General features: G+C 42.6%; 1 protein-coding gene across 1 annotated transcript; it reads left to right on the top strand.

Annotated features, from left to right (window-relative positions):
* Positions 1–2,474: 2,474 nt before the first annotated feature.
* LOC138196225 (sodium/hydrogen exchanger 6-like) lies at positions 2,475–12,077 on the top strand. The gene is given in 17 exon segments (XM_069146064.1): positions 2,475–2,888; positions 3,655–3,854; positions 4,212–4,289; positions 4,564–4,640; positions 4,818–4,930; positions 5,033–5,138; positions 6,843–6,984; positions 7,291–7,396; positions 8,688–8,776; positions 9,300–9,413; positions 9,783–9,894; positions 10,518–10,671; positions 10,799–10,829; positions 10,944–11,032; positions 11,399–11,504; positions 11,689–11,976; positions 11,978–12,077. Coding segments are annotated over 17 exon segments (2,118 nt in total). The 5' UTR covers positions 2,475–2,611; the 3' UTR covers positions 12,014–12,077.
* The last annotated feature ends 1,117 nt before the right edge of the window (positions 12,078–13,194 follow it).

Here is a 13,194-nt window from a genome sequence, read left to right as displayed (position 1 = left end):
GTACATTCGACTTTTGATCAACATGACTGCTAGGATTTACTAGGATCTGTAATGTTAAATAACTCAGAGATAATGTGTAAAACATTTTCAAATTGAATGAGAACTCAATATTTTACAACTGAGGGATGTTCTTTGTTAAAAAAAAAAAAAAAAAAAGGCTCAGAGCTGCAGGGAAAACACTGATAATTCAAATCTGAGGCAAATCTATTATAAGCCTTTTTTAAATGACGAGTATTTTATCTGTTTAATATCAGGCACTATTCAAATTTGAACAGCATTAAATGTCAATTTTTTTTTTAATATTGCAATGATGACATTCAAATCAAAGCTTTTCGCGAGCCATCCAGTAGCAAATGTTTGCACTGTGCTTGGCTACTACAAGCTATGAGCATCTATTAACTTTTTAACGATTGAAAGACACAGCAGAGAGAAGGCCACATCGGCATTTCTAATATTTTCCACGGGTGTGTTTTATTTTTCAGGTTTGAGCTGATTGAATCTAAATGCAACAACTTCAAGTTCAAAACATCTGATGTTTCCACCAACACGTAAATGAAAAATGTGAAAGAAAACTCTTGTGTTGCACATGAGAATGATGGACACTTATCAGACATATGACATTGAATCCCCCGAAAAAGCATAGATTCAATTTCATTTAATTCAATTTGTAATTAGTTGCTTTCTCCTGTGCCTTTTAAAGCTCTGTTTGAATATTTGGACAAGTGAGTTATTTGTACATTGTTTATGATGGAACAGGACAGCTTGTATGTGACAGAAGTGTCATGGTATAAATGATATGGCTCACTTTCTGTGTTTGCGATTCCAACATTTGTGGGTTTTTATTTCCTGTGAGAGGAAATGGTTTCAAAAATAAAGACTGTGAAACCATCTTGGTCTGAAGTGGGGCTTTTATAAGCCTGTGTTATGTAGGTTACAACACACAGAACTAGTATAATAGGGTGATAAAGTAAGCTGAAACTGATAGCCTCCAGTTTTGTTGATTAAACTTACACATTTTATGGATGTAATCCAAAGTTCTTAACCTCCCTGAAAAGATGCATGCAAAGGAAAAATAAACAATGCTAAAATCTTGCACAAATCAGAATTGCATTTTAAAATCGAGCTTGTAATATGCCCCTGAATAAGAATCTGCAAGGTACCTTTCCCAAATTACACTGATGAACAAACATTTTGCACAAAAAAATCTAAAGCAGTCAGGCCCCACATCTGTGAGAACTTTTAACTCTGCATTTGATCTCTGACGCCTCATTCAACAATCAGCTAACCTCAGTTAGTTTCCAGTGAATTGGAGGGGTTTAGTGTGTACGTGTGCGCAAATGATAAAGGTCTTATCGCTGGTTTTCCTGTTTTAACATAATGACTGCAGCCTGTCTCAGAAATGTCACTGTGTAGCAACACACAGTCCTCCAAATCTTCCGGCTGAATATTTGTCAGTTGTGAAACGAAAGAGGCGTACTTAAAATTAAAATCATTCAGAAATGACATGGTACAATCATTTATTATTTTTCTCCATGTAACGAAATTCCTTTTGATGATGAATACTACCCTCTGATTGATCTAATGTATGATGGTGCCTATACTTCTGTAGTATAGTTGAGAGTCTACAATGACTTCATGACGTGAAGTCAGAGCCACTGGTCTGTATAGTTTGTTTGGGTGCTTTTTGGTTGTTTTGGTGTTTGGGTGCTTCTTTGGCAGACAAGGACGATTATTGGGCTTAGGTTAAAATGTGCAGAAAAAACACGCACAGTTGAATAGTGAATCTTTCAAGCACTCTGGATCCAAGGCCATCAGTCACTGCTGCCTTATTCGGGCTAAGTCTACCCAACTCTCATCTCACATCCTTCACAGTGGTGGTGATTGACCCTGGAAACCTTTTAATTAGCCCTCATAGGGTGAGGGGGGCAAGTGTGTTTGGGTAAGTGGTTGGTGCTAGATTGGATCAGCCAGACATGCTCTAAACTCTACGCTGCTGCGGGTGGTTGTTTCACGTGTGTCTTGTGTTTCACGAGACGTGGAGGACAGGAAAGATTATGAGATGATGAAACCAAGGGAGGAGTAATGGGAGAAACGAGGGAAAAGGTGGGCAGAAGCCACATCATCAAACCTGTTAAAGAACAGATTTAATTCAATACAATTCAATTTAATTGTACTTCCACACCCATGTCGGTCTTTTAATGGCCAGTGACTTACGTAACTCTACATCCCTGACGTTTTTTTTTTAAGCTGGGGTTTCCTCTCAGTTATACCACTCTATTTAAATGTAATTTATGTTTATTTATAGTCATTTTACTAATGGCTTTCACTGCGTAATCTTAAATTGTATAACGGCAACAAATTTCAACATTCAACTCTTAAAGCACAATGACGGGTCGCTGTTGCGTCCCAGGTGTCCTACTGGTCACGAGGTTGTATTTTATTTTGAAGAACCGGAAGTTCCAGTGTTTTGATAACGATAAGTCATTTGCGCTCGTCTGGCCCCCGATTTCTCCTGCAAAGCAGTCGGGTTGTGTTTGTTTTGGGGGGTTTTTTTTAAGCAAAAAAAAAAAAAAGCCGTCACCAATTAACCAACAAATGTGACCCGGCCACGATGGGACTCACGCTGAGACGCTTTCTTGGCGTTAAACCGTCGAAAGCACCCCTGCTGCTGCCTTTTCTGCTGACATTTTCGCTCGTCGGGAGCCGAGGCGACAGCAACGCGATGGACAACGTCGCGACGGAGCGGTTGGCCGAAGAGAGCCACCGACAGGACAGCGCCAATCTACTCATATTCATCATGCTGTTGACGCTCACCATTTTAACGATATGGCTCTTCAAACACCGGCGATTTAGGTTCCTGCACGAAACGGGACTCGCGATGATATACGGTAGGGGACGACCGATGTTAGCTGTGAACTCGACTCGGCCGTGATGCCGTCTGTTAGCTCCTTTCAATTCAACCGGCGAGCTAATTTGACTGGTTATTCTGACGTGTCAGGGGGGGAGGAGAGGGGGGACGGGGGGGGGAGAGCATGCAGGGTGCTGATTGGAGTGTTATTATTAATATTATATCAATTACATGCACGTGCACTGTCCAAATTCAATCGCATCTGTGCAGGGTTGTCATTTTGAGGTCATTAGATGACGTTAATCTGTCAGCTGTGAATTTGACAACATAATAAAGTGTAATGTCATGTTGATAACAGCTGACATGAGGGGAAAGAGGGGAGGTGGGGGGGGGGGGGGGGAGGATAAAGGTTATATCCCCGTGTTCTTTTGAATACATTTTTGTTTTGTTGGTTATATTCACTTTAATGATACGGCCTATATGTTTCACATCCTTGTTTGATACTTTGGGCAGCTCTGGGTTGCATTTAAATGTGATGTATACTATTAAACATGACTTGCTCGATAGTGTGCAGTGAGACGCTTTGATGATCAGCTGCCTGAAACATCTTTTCCTTCAAAATGACGGGCGCCTGCTCCTGTTACTATTTGTCTCTGGCGAGGCCCAAATCTAATTAAAGTTACATCGCGCAAGTTTACGTTGTTTTAAATAGAATCTCACCCCGAAGTCCCCGCACAAGGGGACTTGCTTCAAATCCTCGGCTACCTCCTCACCCCCTCTCTTCTCCTCTCTGTCCCTCCACGAAGGCGTGTTGGTGGGTGTCATCCTGCGGTTTGGCGTCCACGTGCCCCAAAGCACGAGTGACGTGATCCTCAGCTGCGCCGTCAACGCCAGCCCCGCTACCCTGCTGGTCAACGTCAGCGGGCGATTCTACGAGTACACGCTGAAGGGGGAGGTCAGCCGGGGCAAAGGCAACCAGATGCAGGACGACGAGATGCTGAGAAAGGCAAGTGGACGGACGGGGCCGAGGGGGAGGGTGCGGGCGGTTTGTTTTTAAGCGTGCCCTCCTCACCCTGCACATGACACTACTAACTTACTGGGCCTTAAAATGTCGGGAGTACGTCTTACGAATTGATAATAAAACCTTTTCCTTTCAAAGTCTGCGTACTATACTGTGCAAGGTGATTAACAGCCTCCGCAGACTATGACACATCTGAGCGCGATCTCTGTATATAAAAATGCTGTCCGGATACACAGACAGAAAACCTGGGGCCTCAGAGAAAGTCGAAAAAGGTGCGTCAAGTTCAACAAGTGGGGAATTCACGACTTGTTTGACTGACTTAAAACTTACCGCTGTCTCTAGGTGACCTTTGACCCAGAAGTGTTTTTCAACATTTTGCTGCCTCCCATCATCTTCCATGCGGGTTACAGTCTGAAAAGGGTAAGAGGGACAAACCGATTAATAACCTTCATTTGTCAGACAAATATAGATTCGGATTTTTTTTTTTTTTTTACAAATTGTATTTGACATTGTTTAAAAGTAGAGGTTATTTTTTTTTTCAAGAAGAGTCATTCACAGCAACAAGAGGTTCAATTATTTTTATATGGGATTTTTCATGCACTGACAATCTTTTTTCTGTTTTTTTTTTTATGATGTTTGTCTTTGGCCTCTTTTTTTTTTTTTTTTAATAAACCTGTGCTCTTGTCTGTCTCAGAGACATTTTTTCAGAAACATTGGCTCCATACTTGCCTACGCTTTCATGGGAACAGTTATATCCTGCTTTGTTATCGGGTAAGTCAGTTGGTCATCTCTGAAATGACCTCACTTCATTGTCGCACCGTTTCTTAGACGCTGATTCAAGTACAGAACAGATTCGAGATTTTGCCCGGTTTCATCCGATCAGTTTGTTGAATGGACAGGTGGTGCCGGTGTCTCTTGTGACGTGTCCACGTCCTTCTGTCCTCCTAGGCTCATCATGTACGGCTTGGTGTCCTTCATGAAAGTTGTGGGCCAGCTCGGGGGAGACTTTTTCTTCACTGACTGCCTCTTCTTTGGGGCCATTGTTTCAGCAACAGACCCTGGTAGGTAGAGCCACGTTAGCTTTCAGCACCCAAGAGGTAATCACACAATAATATATAATGTTGCTTCCCCCCCCCCCCCCCCCCCCCTCCTCTTTTTCTTAGTGACAGTTCTGGCTATCTTCAATGAGCTCAAGGTAGACGTGGACCTGTACGCTTTACTGTTCGGGGAGAGTGTCCTCAACGATGCTGTGGCTATCGTCCTCTCCTCGTAAGTAACAAATACACACTGCAGACACGCAGCGACACCTTTTGCAGCTACGGTGTTCCATGTCTTGTTTCAGCAAAGCAACAGTCTTTCCACACTGAAGCATGACATCACAATTTTTCAAGTATCTATCAAAACAACATGTAGCCCTCTCTTCAAGAGTTTTTCGTAGCTGCAACCTTCCCTCTTGTTAATACCAGCCGTGAAGAGATTCCTTCCCTCCATCTCAAGCGGGAGAGGGGACAAAGCGCACCACCTCCCCTGTGTGGAAAAATGCGTTCTTCAGTTCAGGAGGCTCCAACAGTTTGAGCTAAACAATTCAACTCTTGTGTTTTGCAAAGTCAGTGACAGTATTTTTGTGTGAAATTTGGCTTTTTGTTTCCCTTGAGAGGAATATCAAAAAAGGGATTCGCAGTAATTGTAATTTGAACTTTTCGGTCTGCTTCACACTGCTGACGCCTTAGCTTCATTTTTAGCTGAATAATAGCTAAATCATTTTTTTTTTTTTAACATAGAGCAAAGCGTATGGATTTCACCTCTGACCCCTAAATTAGAATCACATCAGAAAGGGATCTTGTCATGGTCAGTACCGACAGGAGGAACAATTGCAGCAACCAGTAACTCTTTAAATGTACACATCAGCGTAATGTCTTGTTCTCTGCTTTTGATCGCCACTATAATACCAACTGTGGTAATTTCAGCGTCGTGTGTTGTTACACTACATTGTACATGAACGTGACATTAATCGTACTAACATTGATCCCTGTCGTTTCACTGCTTGCCTTTGTCCACCCGTCTGTGTCACTCATCGCCTGCCTGTACGTATGTATGTAGTGTCCTCCTCCGCTTGGAAAAGCAGGGTAGGCAGGGGGCTGGAGCTGAGCGCTCCGCAGGAGATGGTGGCCCTGTCTTGGCCGAGGGGGCGGAGGAATGGCTGGGAGAAAACCAGACATTGACTCCTCGGTGGGTGGGTGGGCTGGTTGGGTGGACTGTGTTGTTTTTGCTGGCGTTTTTGTGTTAGAAGCGTTCAGTTGATGTGAAGCGGATCTTTTACGTAGAATAAAGGCTCGAACCACCACCTGTTAGGATCACCACTGCCCTCCCCTGCACCTCCCTCGAACTGCCGCCCTTTCATATCCACCCCTTGTGTTCATTTTAAATTCTCTTTATGTTCTGTTGACCTTGCAAACGACCAGAAAATGCTTCTTTTTAAAAAAATAATAATAAATAAATATATATATATATATATATATATATATATATATATATATATATATATATATACATATACATAAATAAATAAATATATATATATAAAGGCTTTGCTAGTCTAGGTGTATAAAAGGTTTATTACTGTAGAATATTAACCAAGAGATACAATTAGAGTTAAGCATGCATGATTTCCTTCCTTTTTATGGCTGTAAAAACCCAACTCCAGTGCAAATGTGTTATGTCTTCATGACTGTTTTTAAAGGGAAAGAGAAACCCTCTAAATTAATAGGAAAGCATCATGCTGCTAATTTCTGCAGTTCTTGGATTTGGGTTGCTGCAGGTTTGATTTGATGCTTGACTTCTATCTTTCCGTTTCTGTCCTTTTTTGAGCATGTGACATATGACCAGTTTTATTTCCTGGATTCTCATTAAGGGTGTGTATTTCCTGTTTCCTTGTAAATGTTTTTCTTTGCTTGTACTCTATCTGCCCTTTAGCTCTATAGTGGCGTACCAGCCTGCAGGCGACAACAGCCACAGCTTTGAGGCCATGGCCATGTTGAAATCCTTTGGCATCTTCCTGGGTGTCTTCAGTGGATCTTTTGCTCTTGGGGTGGCTACCGGAGTCATGACCGCTCTCATATCCTTTCACCTGTTGTCTAGTTGTACATGATGTACATTCATATTTACAGGTGTACATAAGACGTAAAAGATTAACAATACAGACTTCCAAAAATCTGACCTATTCAATCTATTGAAATCTATTCAAGCTGCTGCTGTTTAATCATTGTTTGAAACTATAATAAAACAGTACTGGTCTCCTTTTACCACAGCAACGTCCTTTATAAGTCATTTGTATTTCCACGTGACTCTGTCGTCACGTGACCCGCAGGCCGACTGGGTGTGCCACCTCTTGTTTTGCACCTTAACCTTCGGTATTTCTCACGTGACCAAGTTCACTAAATTGAGAGACTTCCCCCTGCTGGAGACGGCTCTATTTTTCCTAATGTCCTGGAGCACCTTCCTGCTGGCTGAGGCGTGCGGGTTCACAGGTACACCTGCATGCGGGACTCATGCATACAGTTTAAACAGCAGAGATTTTGGAATTTGATTTTGGTTTGGTGTTGGTCTAAAGCTCAGTTCAAACCAAAGATTCACGAGATGATTTGAAACTTGCAACTACTCACAAAACCTGCCAGTTTACACCGAAGCGACGGGACGAGACGGTGTGACATCTCTACAGCAATGAGCTTCCGTTTGTTTCACAGCTGGATACAATTTGCAGTGTCTTCAGACATGAATGAGGATAACGACAGAGTTACTTTCAACAGTTACATTTTTTTTTTTTAGTTTGTTATTAAACAGCGAAAACATAAAATATGAACGGTGACAAAGGACAGTTTGTTTGTTGCTCTTGTTTGAGTAACTTTTCAGGCTTTTGTCTTACAGACACGGCTGTTCCTCAAATACGTTGACAGAGTCGTGCCCTAATTTCGAAAACTGCCCACTCGTGCCTCGACAGGCCAAATAGCAGACGATGCTATCGCCTGGTTTGAGTGAAGCTGAGACGGGCCGGTTCACCCCGCTGTAACTTTCCCCTGCAACGCTCTTAAACAGTTTATTTTTTTATCGAACATCTTTGGTCCGAACTGTGCAAAATGTACAGTATACAAATCATGGCAGGAAAATAGGAGGCCATATTAAAAGACTCTTCTTTTTTTTCTTTTGAAGCCACTATCTTTTTGCGACATGGCTGATCCATGTTTTTTCCACAAACAAACCAAAATGTTCTGTTACAGCAAGTGCCAACACATTACATGTTGAGCCATGATTGGTAGATTGCATACAAGCCCCAGAATAAAGAAAATTAAAAACCTGGTCGATGTAGTAGACAAAACTTGAATCCAAAGTAAAGTCTGATTCATTTTTCATTCATTTTTGTCCTCTATCTTGCTATCTAAGCTTGCAGTAAAACATCTACTTAACTTAACGACATTTTAGTCGTTTGATTTTTCTCCCGGCAAACATTATCTTTCGTCCAGCGCCCACGGCATCTACTTTAAGACGAACTATCGCGGTATTTAACGCACTAAGGAAGGATGAATCATTCGCACCAGAGCAAATGAGATCGTCCAACGCAAACCCCGCAGTTGCACACGGACACAGCAAACGCTGCGTTATCACAGGGCGACTGATACATTCAAGTTAGAAGCGTTATTCTCCTGAACAGCGAGATTAACCCGAGGACGCAGCTCACGAGATAATTCATTCTTACTGAAGACAGAATTAAAAACAAAGGAACGTTTGTAACTGTGTTTTTTTTGTGTGTGTGTTTTTTTTCAGGTGTCGTAGCTGTGCTGTTCTGTGGGATCACTCAGGCTCACTACACCTACAACAATCTCTCCCCTGAATCTCAGGACAGGACTAAACAGGTGAAACACAGTCACATATCTTCTCTACTCCATCCTGCTGTGTCTACTTCTTTTTTTTTTTTTTAAACAGCTTTACTCTGTACCGGTTTGTACATTTTGTCACGAGCACTGCTACTGCGGGTACTACCGCCACCGACAATCGACCTTACAAAGCACTGGAGTTGCGGAAGTGAAAAAAGACACAATAAAAAAAAAAGAAAAAAAAAAAGAGAATTCTTACTTCTAAGAAGTTAAAAAAATTCAATATTACAAACTGCAATTTAAGTTTCTTTTGTTGTCTAAAAATAGATAAGGAGCCAAAACACTATTGATTACTTATGTTAAATACATATATTTATCTGAATTCTGCTTCCTCCTCTGTGTTTAGTACCGCCATCGACATTTTATGGGTTGGAAGAATATTGTAGAACCTTTACATTTTTAAATTAACATCTAAAAAAAAAAAATAGAAGCAGGAATTGTGAAAATAGGGGAAGACAAAGTATAAACTGACTCATGTCTTTGCTTGTCTTTTCCTCGTCAGTTGTTTGAGGTGCTGAACTTCCTGGCAGAGAACTTCATCTTCTCCTACATGGGTCTGACTCTCTTCTCCTTCCAGTCCCACATCTTCAACCCAATGTTCATTGTTGGAGCCTTCGTATCCTTTACTCTTCTCCGTTAACACAAACACGTCCAGGGCGACGGAGGGTACGCGAAGAAGAATAGTTTTCAGTCACAAAGCTGTGTGCTGCTGTTGCATCTTCAGTTTACTCACGTGTTTCCACTTGAGAGGTGCCTGCATCAGTTAAAAAAAAAAACAACAACACATTCACGACCAGATACTGCTACTACCGACACCGCCAGCGCCGTAACTTCATTCACTGCTTTGACCCTAACAAAAATAATGGTACAAGCAAATAGAACGTTTCTAAACTCCCATCTACCCAGGATCATTTTCAATTCCGGTCCGCCTGCACTGAATTATCATGTCACTGCGTTGTGTCCTTGACCGTTCCGTGCGGCACAGGTGGCGGTGTTTCTGGGCAGGGCTGCAAACATCTACCCCCTGTCCTTCCTCCTCAACCTCGGCCGCAAGAACAAGATCAGATCCAACTTCCAGCATGTGATGATGTTTGCAGGTACGCAGCAACGATGACGAGTCCTTCGAGTTTCTCAGGCCTAAATCGAGTTGAACTGCTGCTCAGCCGGGACCTGCTTCCATTACCGTACACTGTCGGGAGAATTGAGCAGATCCCAGCCTGGAGTTAAAAATAACAGCCGAGATAATATGCAGACAGTCTCCTTGTAGACCAATAACGCTGTTTAGATTCAGCATTCTTATGTCAGCTGACATTTACTGTTCAATCAGGCCCGTAATAGAAGCCCCCCTCGACTTAATTAAATCAAGTTCAACATATTTAGAGGATTTTCTTGAATGATAAATGAAAAACACAACAACGCGCTGTCTCACTCTCGGCCTTTCTCTCGTTTCTTTTTTTCTTTTTTATAAACCACACAGTTGTGTTTCCATTGCGTCAGAGGACATTACATTGAATTGCATTAATTTCCTGGAGACTTAAAAGATAACTTTAAACCCTTAAATGATGAGTTATTTATGTTATGGGGCTTTTTTTGGCGATTCCAAGGAAGGAGGCCCCTAAAACATGACCACGTATGCAGATTTTTGTTGCCACATCATGAGCGGTACGAGCACATACACACTTCTGCTTTCTCACACGGTTTCATTCTCTGTTTCCTTCAGGTCTGCGTGGGGCGATGACCTTTGCTCTTTCTATTCGAGACACGGCGACTTACGCCCGCCAGATGATGTTTTCAACCACCCTCTTGATTGTTTTCTTCACCGTGTGGATCTGCGGAGGCGGCACCACGGCCATGCTGACTTTCATGAGCATACCGTAAGACCGCGTATCTATTTGTTCGTCTTTCTCTTTGGACCTCATCGCCTCTATTGAACTTTTCTCTTTTCTTGTCAAAGTAACCGTGGCTGCCTTTTTTTTAAAATTTTTTTAAATTTTTTTTTAGGGTGGGTGTGGACTCTGATCAAGAAAACTTCGTAAGTGATTCATACAAACGGATGACTTTTGGTTTATTTAGGTTTTGAGTACCTTATTAATTTGAAATCAGAAAAAAACTGTAGAGTAACAAGTGACAATCTCCTGATTGACAGAGCTCAGCGGCGTTGGATGGGTCACAGCGAAGGAACACCAAACACGAGAGCGCCTGGCCCTTCAGGATCTGGTATAACTTCGACCACAAGTATCCTTTGAGCCTTAAGTCACCGTCTGAAATCAAGTCTTTGGAACTGTAGCTGCCGGGATCAGCTGTGAACACCAGAGGGTGCTCTTGACAAATTATACAACTAGGTATTTCTAGGTTTACAGATGGAGCCACAAACGCTTTCTTTTGAAACACCTATCTCTTATTTTATTGCTTTATATTTGAAAAAAAAAAAAGGATTTTTTTTTTTTTTTTTTTTTAATCTAAACATTTACAAATGCAATATTTCTTTAGTTTTCTTTCTTTTCGATTTGTTACAGTCTGATTTGACAGCTGACTAATCAGATTATTTAAAATGAAGGAAATGTTTGAATTGTTGAATCCTTGACTGCAGCTTGTTCCCAGCTACCTGAAACCCCTCCTGACCCACAGTGGTCCTCCTCTCACTGCTACTATGCCTGCTTGCTGTGGACCGCTGGCGCGCTGCCTCACCAGCCCGCAGGCCTACGAGGTTTGGACATAAAACATCGCTCATTGGCCACCAAACTTCAACGGGCTCCCTTTCCAATTCTGTTTCTGGATTGTGCTTTTCTTTCAAGGAGCAGTTCTCTATTCCTATCACAGCTGTCTTCTTCTTCTTTTTTTTTTTTTTTTTAATCCACTCGCTCCTCTTCTTTCCCCTTTCCGCTCATTAGAACGAAGGTCAGCTCCACGACGACGACTCCGACTTCATCCTGAACGACGCCAGCGTGAGCTCCATGTACGCCGACGTCACGGTGAGCACCGACGCATCCGGCTCCCACAGCTTCAACCCCAAGCGCTCCTCCGCGGCCGGTGCTGGGGGCGGCCCCTTCGATGAAGGCCTGGATCACGAGCTCGCAACGGCGGAGCACGAGGTGGCAATCCGGGGCACGCGCCTGGTCCTGCCCATGGATGACCCCGTGGAGCCCCCGACCACCGTCACCCTGCCCCCGCCGCCCTCCCCCGCCACGCGCCGAACCTCGCAGGCACAGACTGTAAGAAGGCTGTCAGGACGCAGTTTGTTTTTAGCTTCGAAAATCACAAATTATTTCCCCCCCCCCCCCCCCCCCCCCCCCCCCCAAAAAAAAAAAAAAAAAAAAAAAAGAATCTATCAGTTCATTTATTTGGATTTTTGATCGAAACGACAAACTGCTTTTACGGTACGAGTCTTGCAAAAGCCTCGTGTTGACGGGACCGCCTCTCGGTCGTACATGCAGTTTGAAAATCGTTTCAGCTTTCACTAACGTAAGCCCTGCTTCACTTTAACTCACCATCCAGGTGGATTATTGTAATCTTGAATGTGAATGCACTATATATAAATTAAGGTACTTTTAAATTGAGAGCATTTCAAGTTCATAGGTTACCTAAAAATACACTAGATGCACATTTAGCCACCACGAAGGAGGCCAGAAATGGGGCCGGGGGCTTGCATGTGCTTCGACTACTGCGGTGATATGCCAGGCCTCTCTAAAAAGCCCTCCTCTCTCTGGCCGTGTGGGTCGACCCCTGAAATAGTTGTATGTGCTGCTGACCTCATACTCAGTGGTGACGTTCCTACTGATAACGGTGTCTGTATTTGTCCAGCTTCCTTCTAGTGTTTGATTGAAGATCACAATCACCCCCGAAACTTTGCTCTGCTGACAATTATACCCGTCAGTGCTGTTAAAAGAGCTCACACACTACAGTTCGGTAACTAATCTCACTAACGTATCCACAGATTGTTTGACTTTACCTCATGTTATCTCTCTCTCTGGATCCCATATGTTTGCCTCCCTCTCAAAGCTGATTGGTGGGAAAGGTTCAAAGAGCAGGAACACGGGGGTGGTGATTATCAAAGGACAAAGACACTGACCATCTGTAATGGAAGCAGCGCAGATATTTTCTACCAAAAGATTCTAGGTACATACTAATCAAAAATAACGACACACTAAATACTGAAACTACTTCCACGACGGTGTGCAGGCGACTCTCCACGGTCTTAGATCTGACCACTGCCTGCCTCCTCTTGATCTGTCGTTTTACTCATTGATTTATTTATTTAACAAAAAAAAAACAAAAAAAATTTTTTTTTGAATTTATTTATGTAATGATTTGTCTGGTTTATTTATTATTTATTTATTGTTTTGTGGTGCGACATGCATGACAGCTCGGCAGTGAGAGGCTGTTTTTGTCATCAAAAA

The sequence above is a fragment of the Embiotoca jacksoni genome, unplaced genomic scaffold (assembly GCF_022577435.1).
Source record: "Embiotoca jacksoni isolate LCO1_2020_lvr unplaced genomic scaffold, fEmbJac1.0.p SCAF_13, whole genome shotgun sequence".
NCBI lineage: Eukaryota > Metazoa > Chordata > Actinopteri > Embiotocidae > Embiotoca > Embiotoca jacksoni.
The sequence above is the reverse complement of the archived record's forward strand: the minus strand, read 5'-3'. Positions and strand labels throughout refer to the sequence as shown.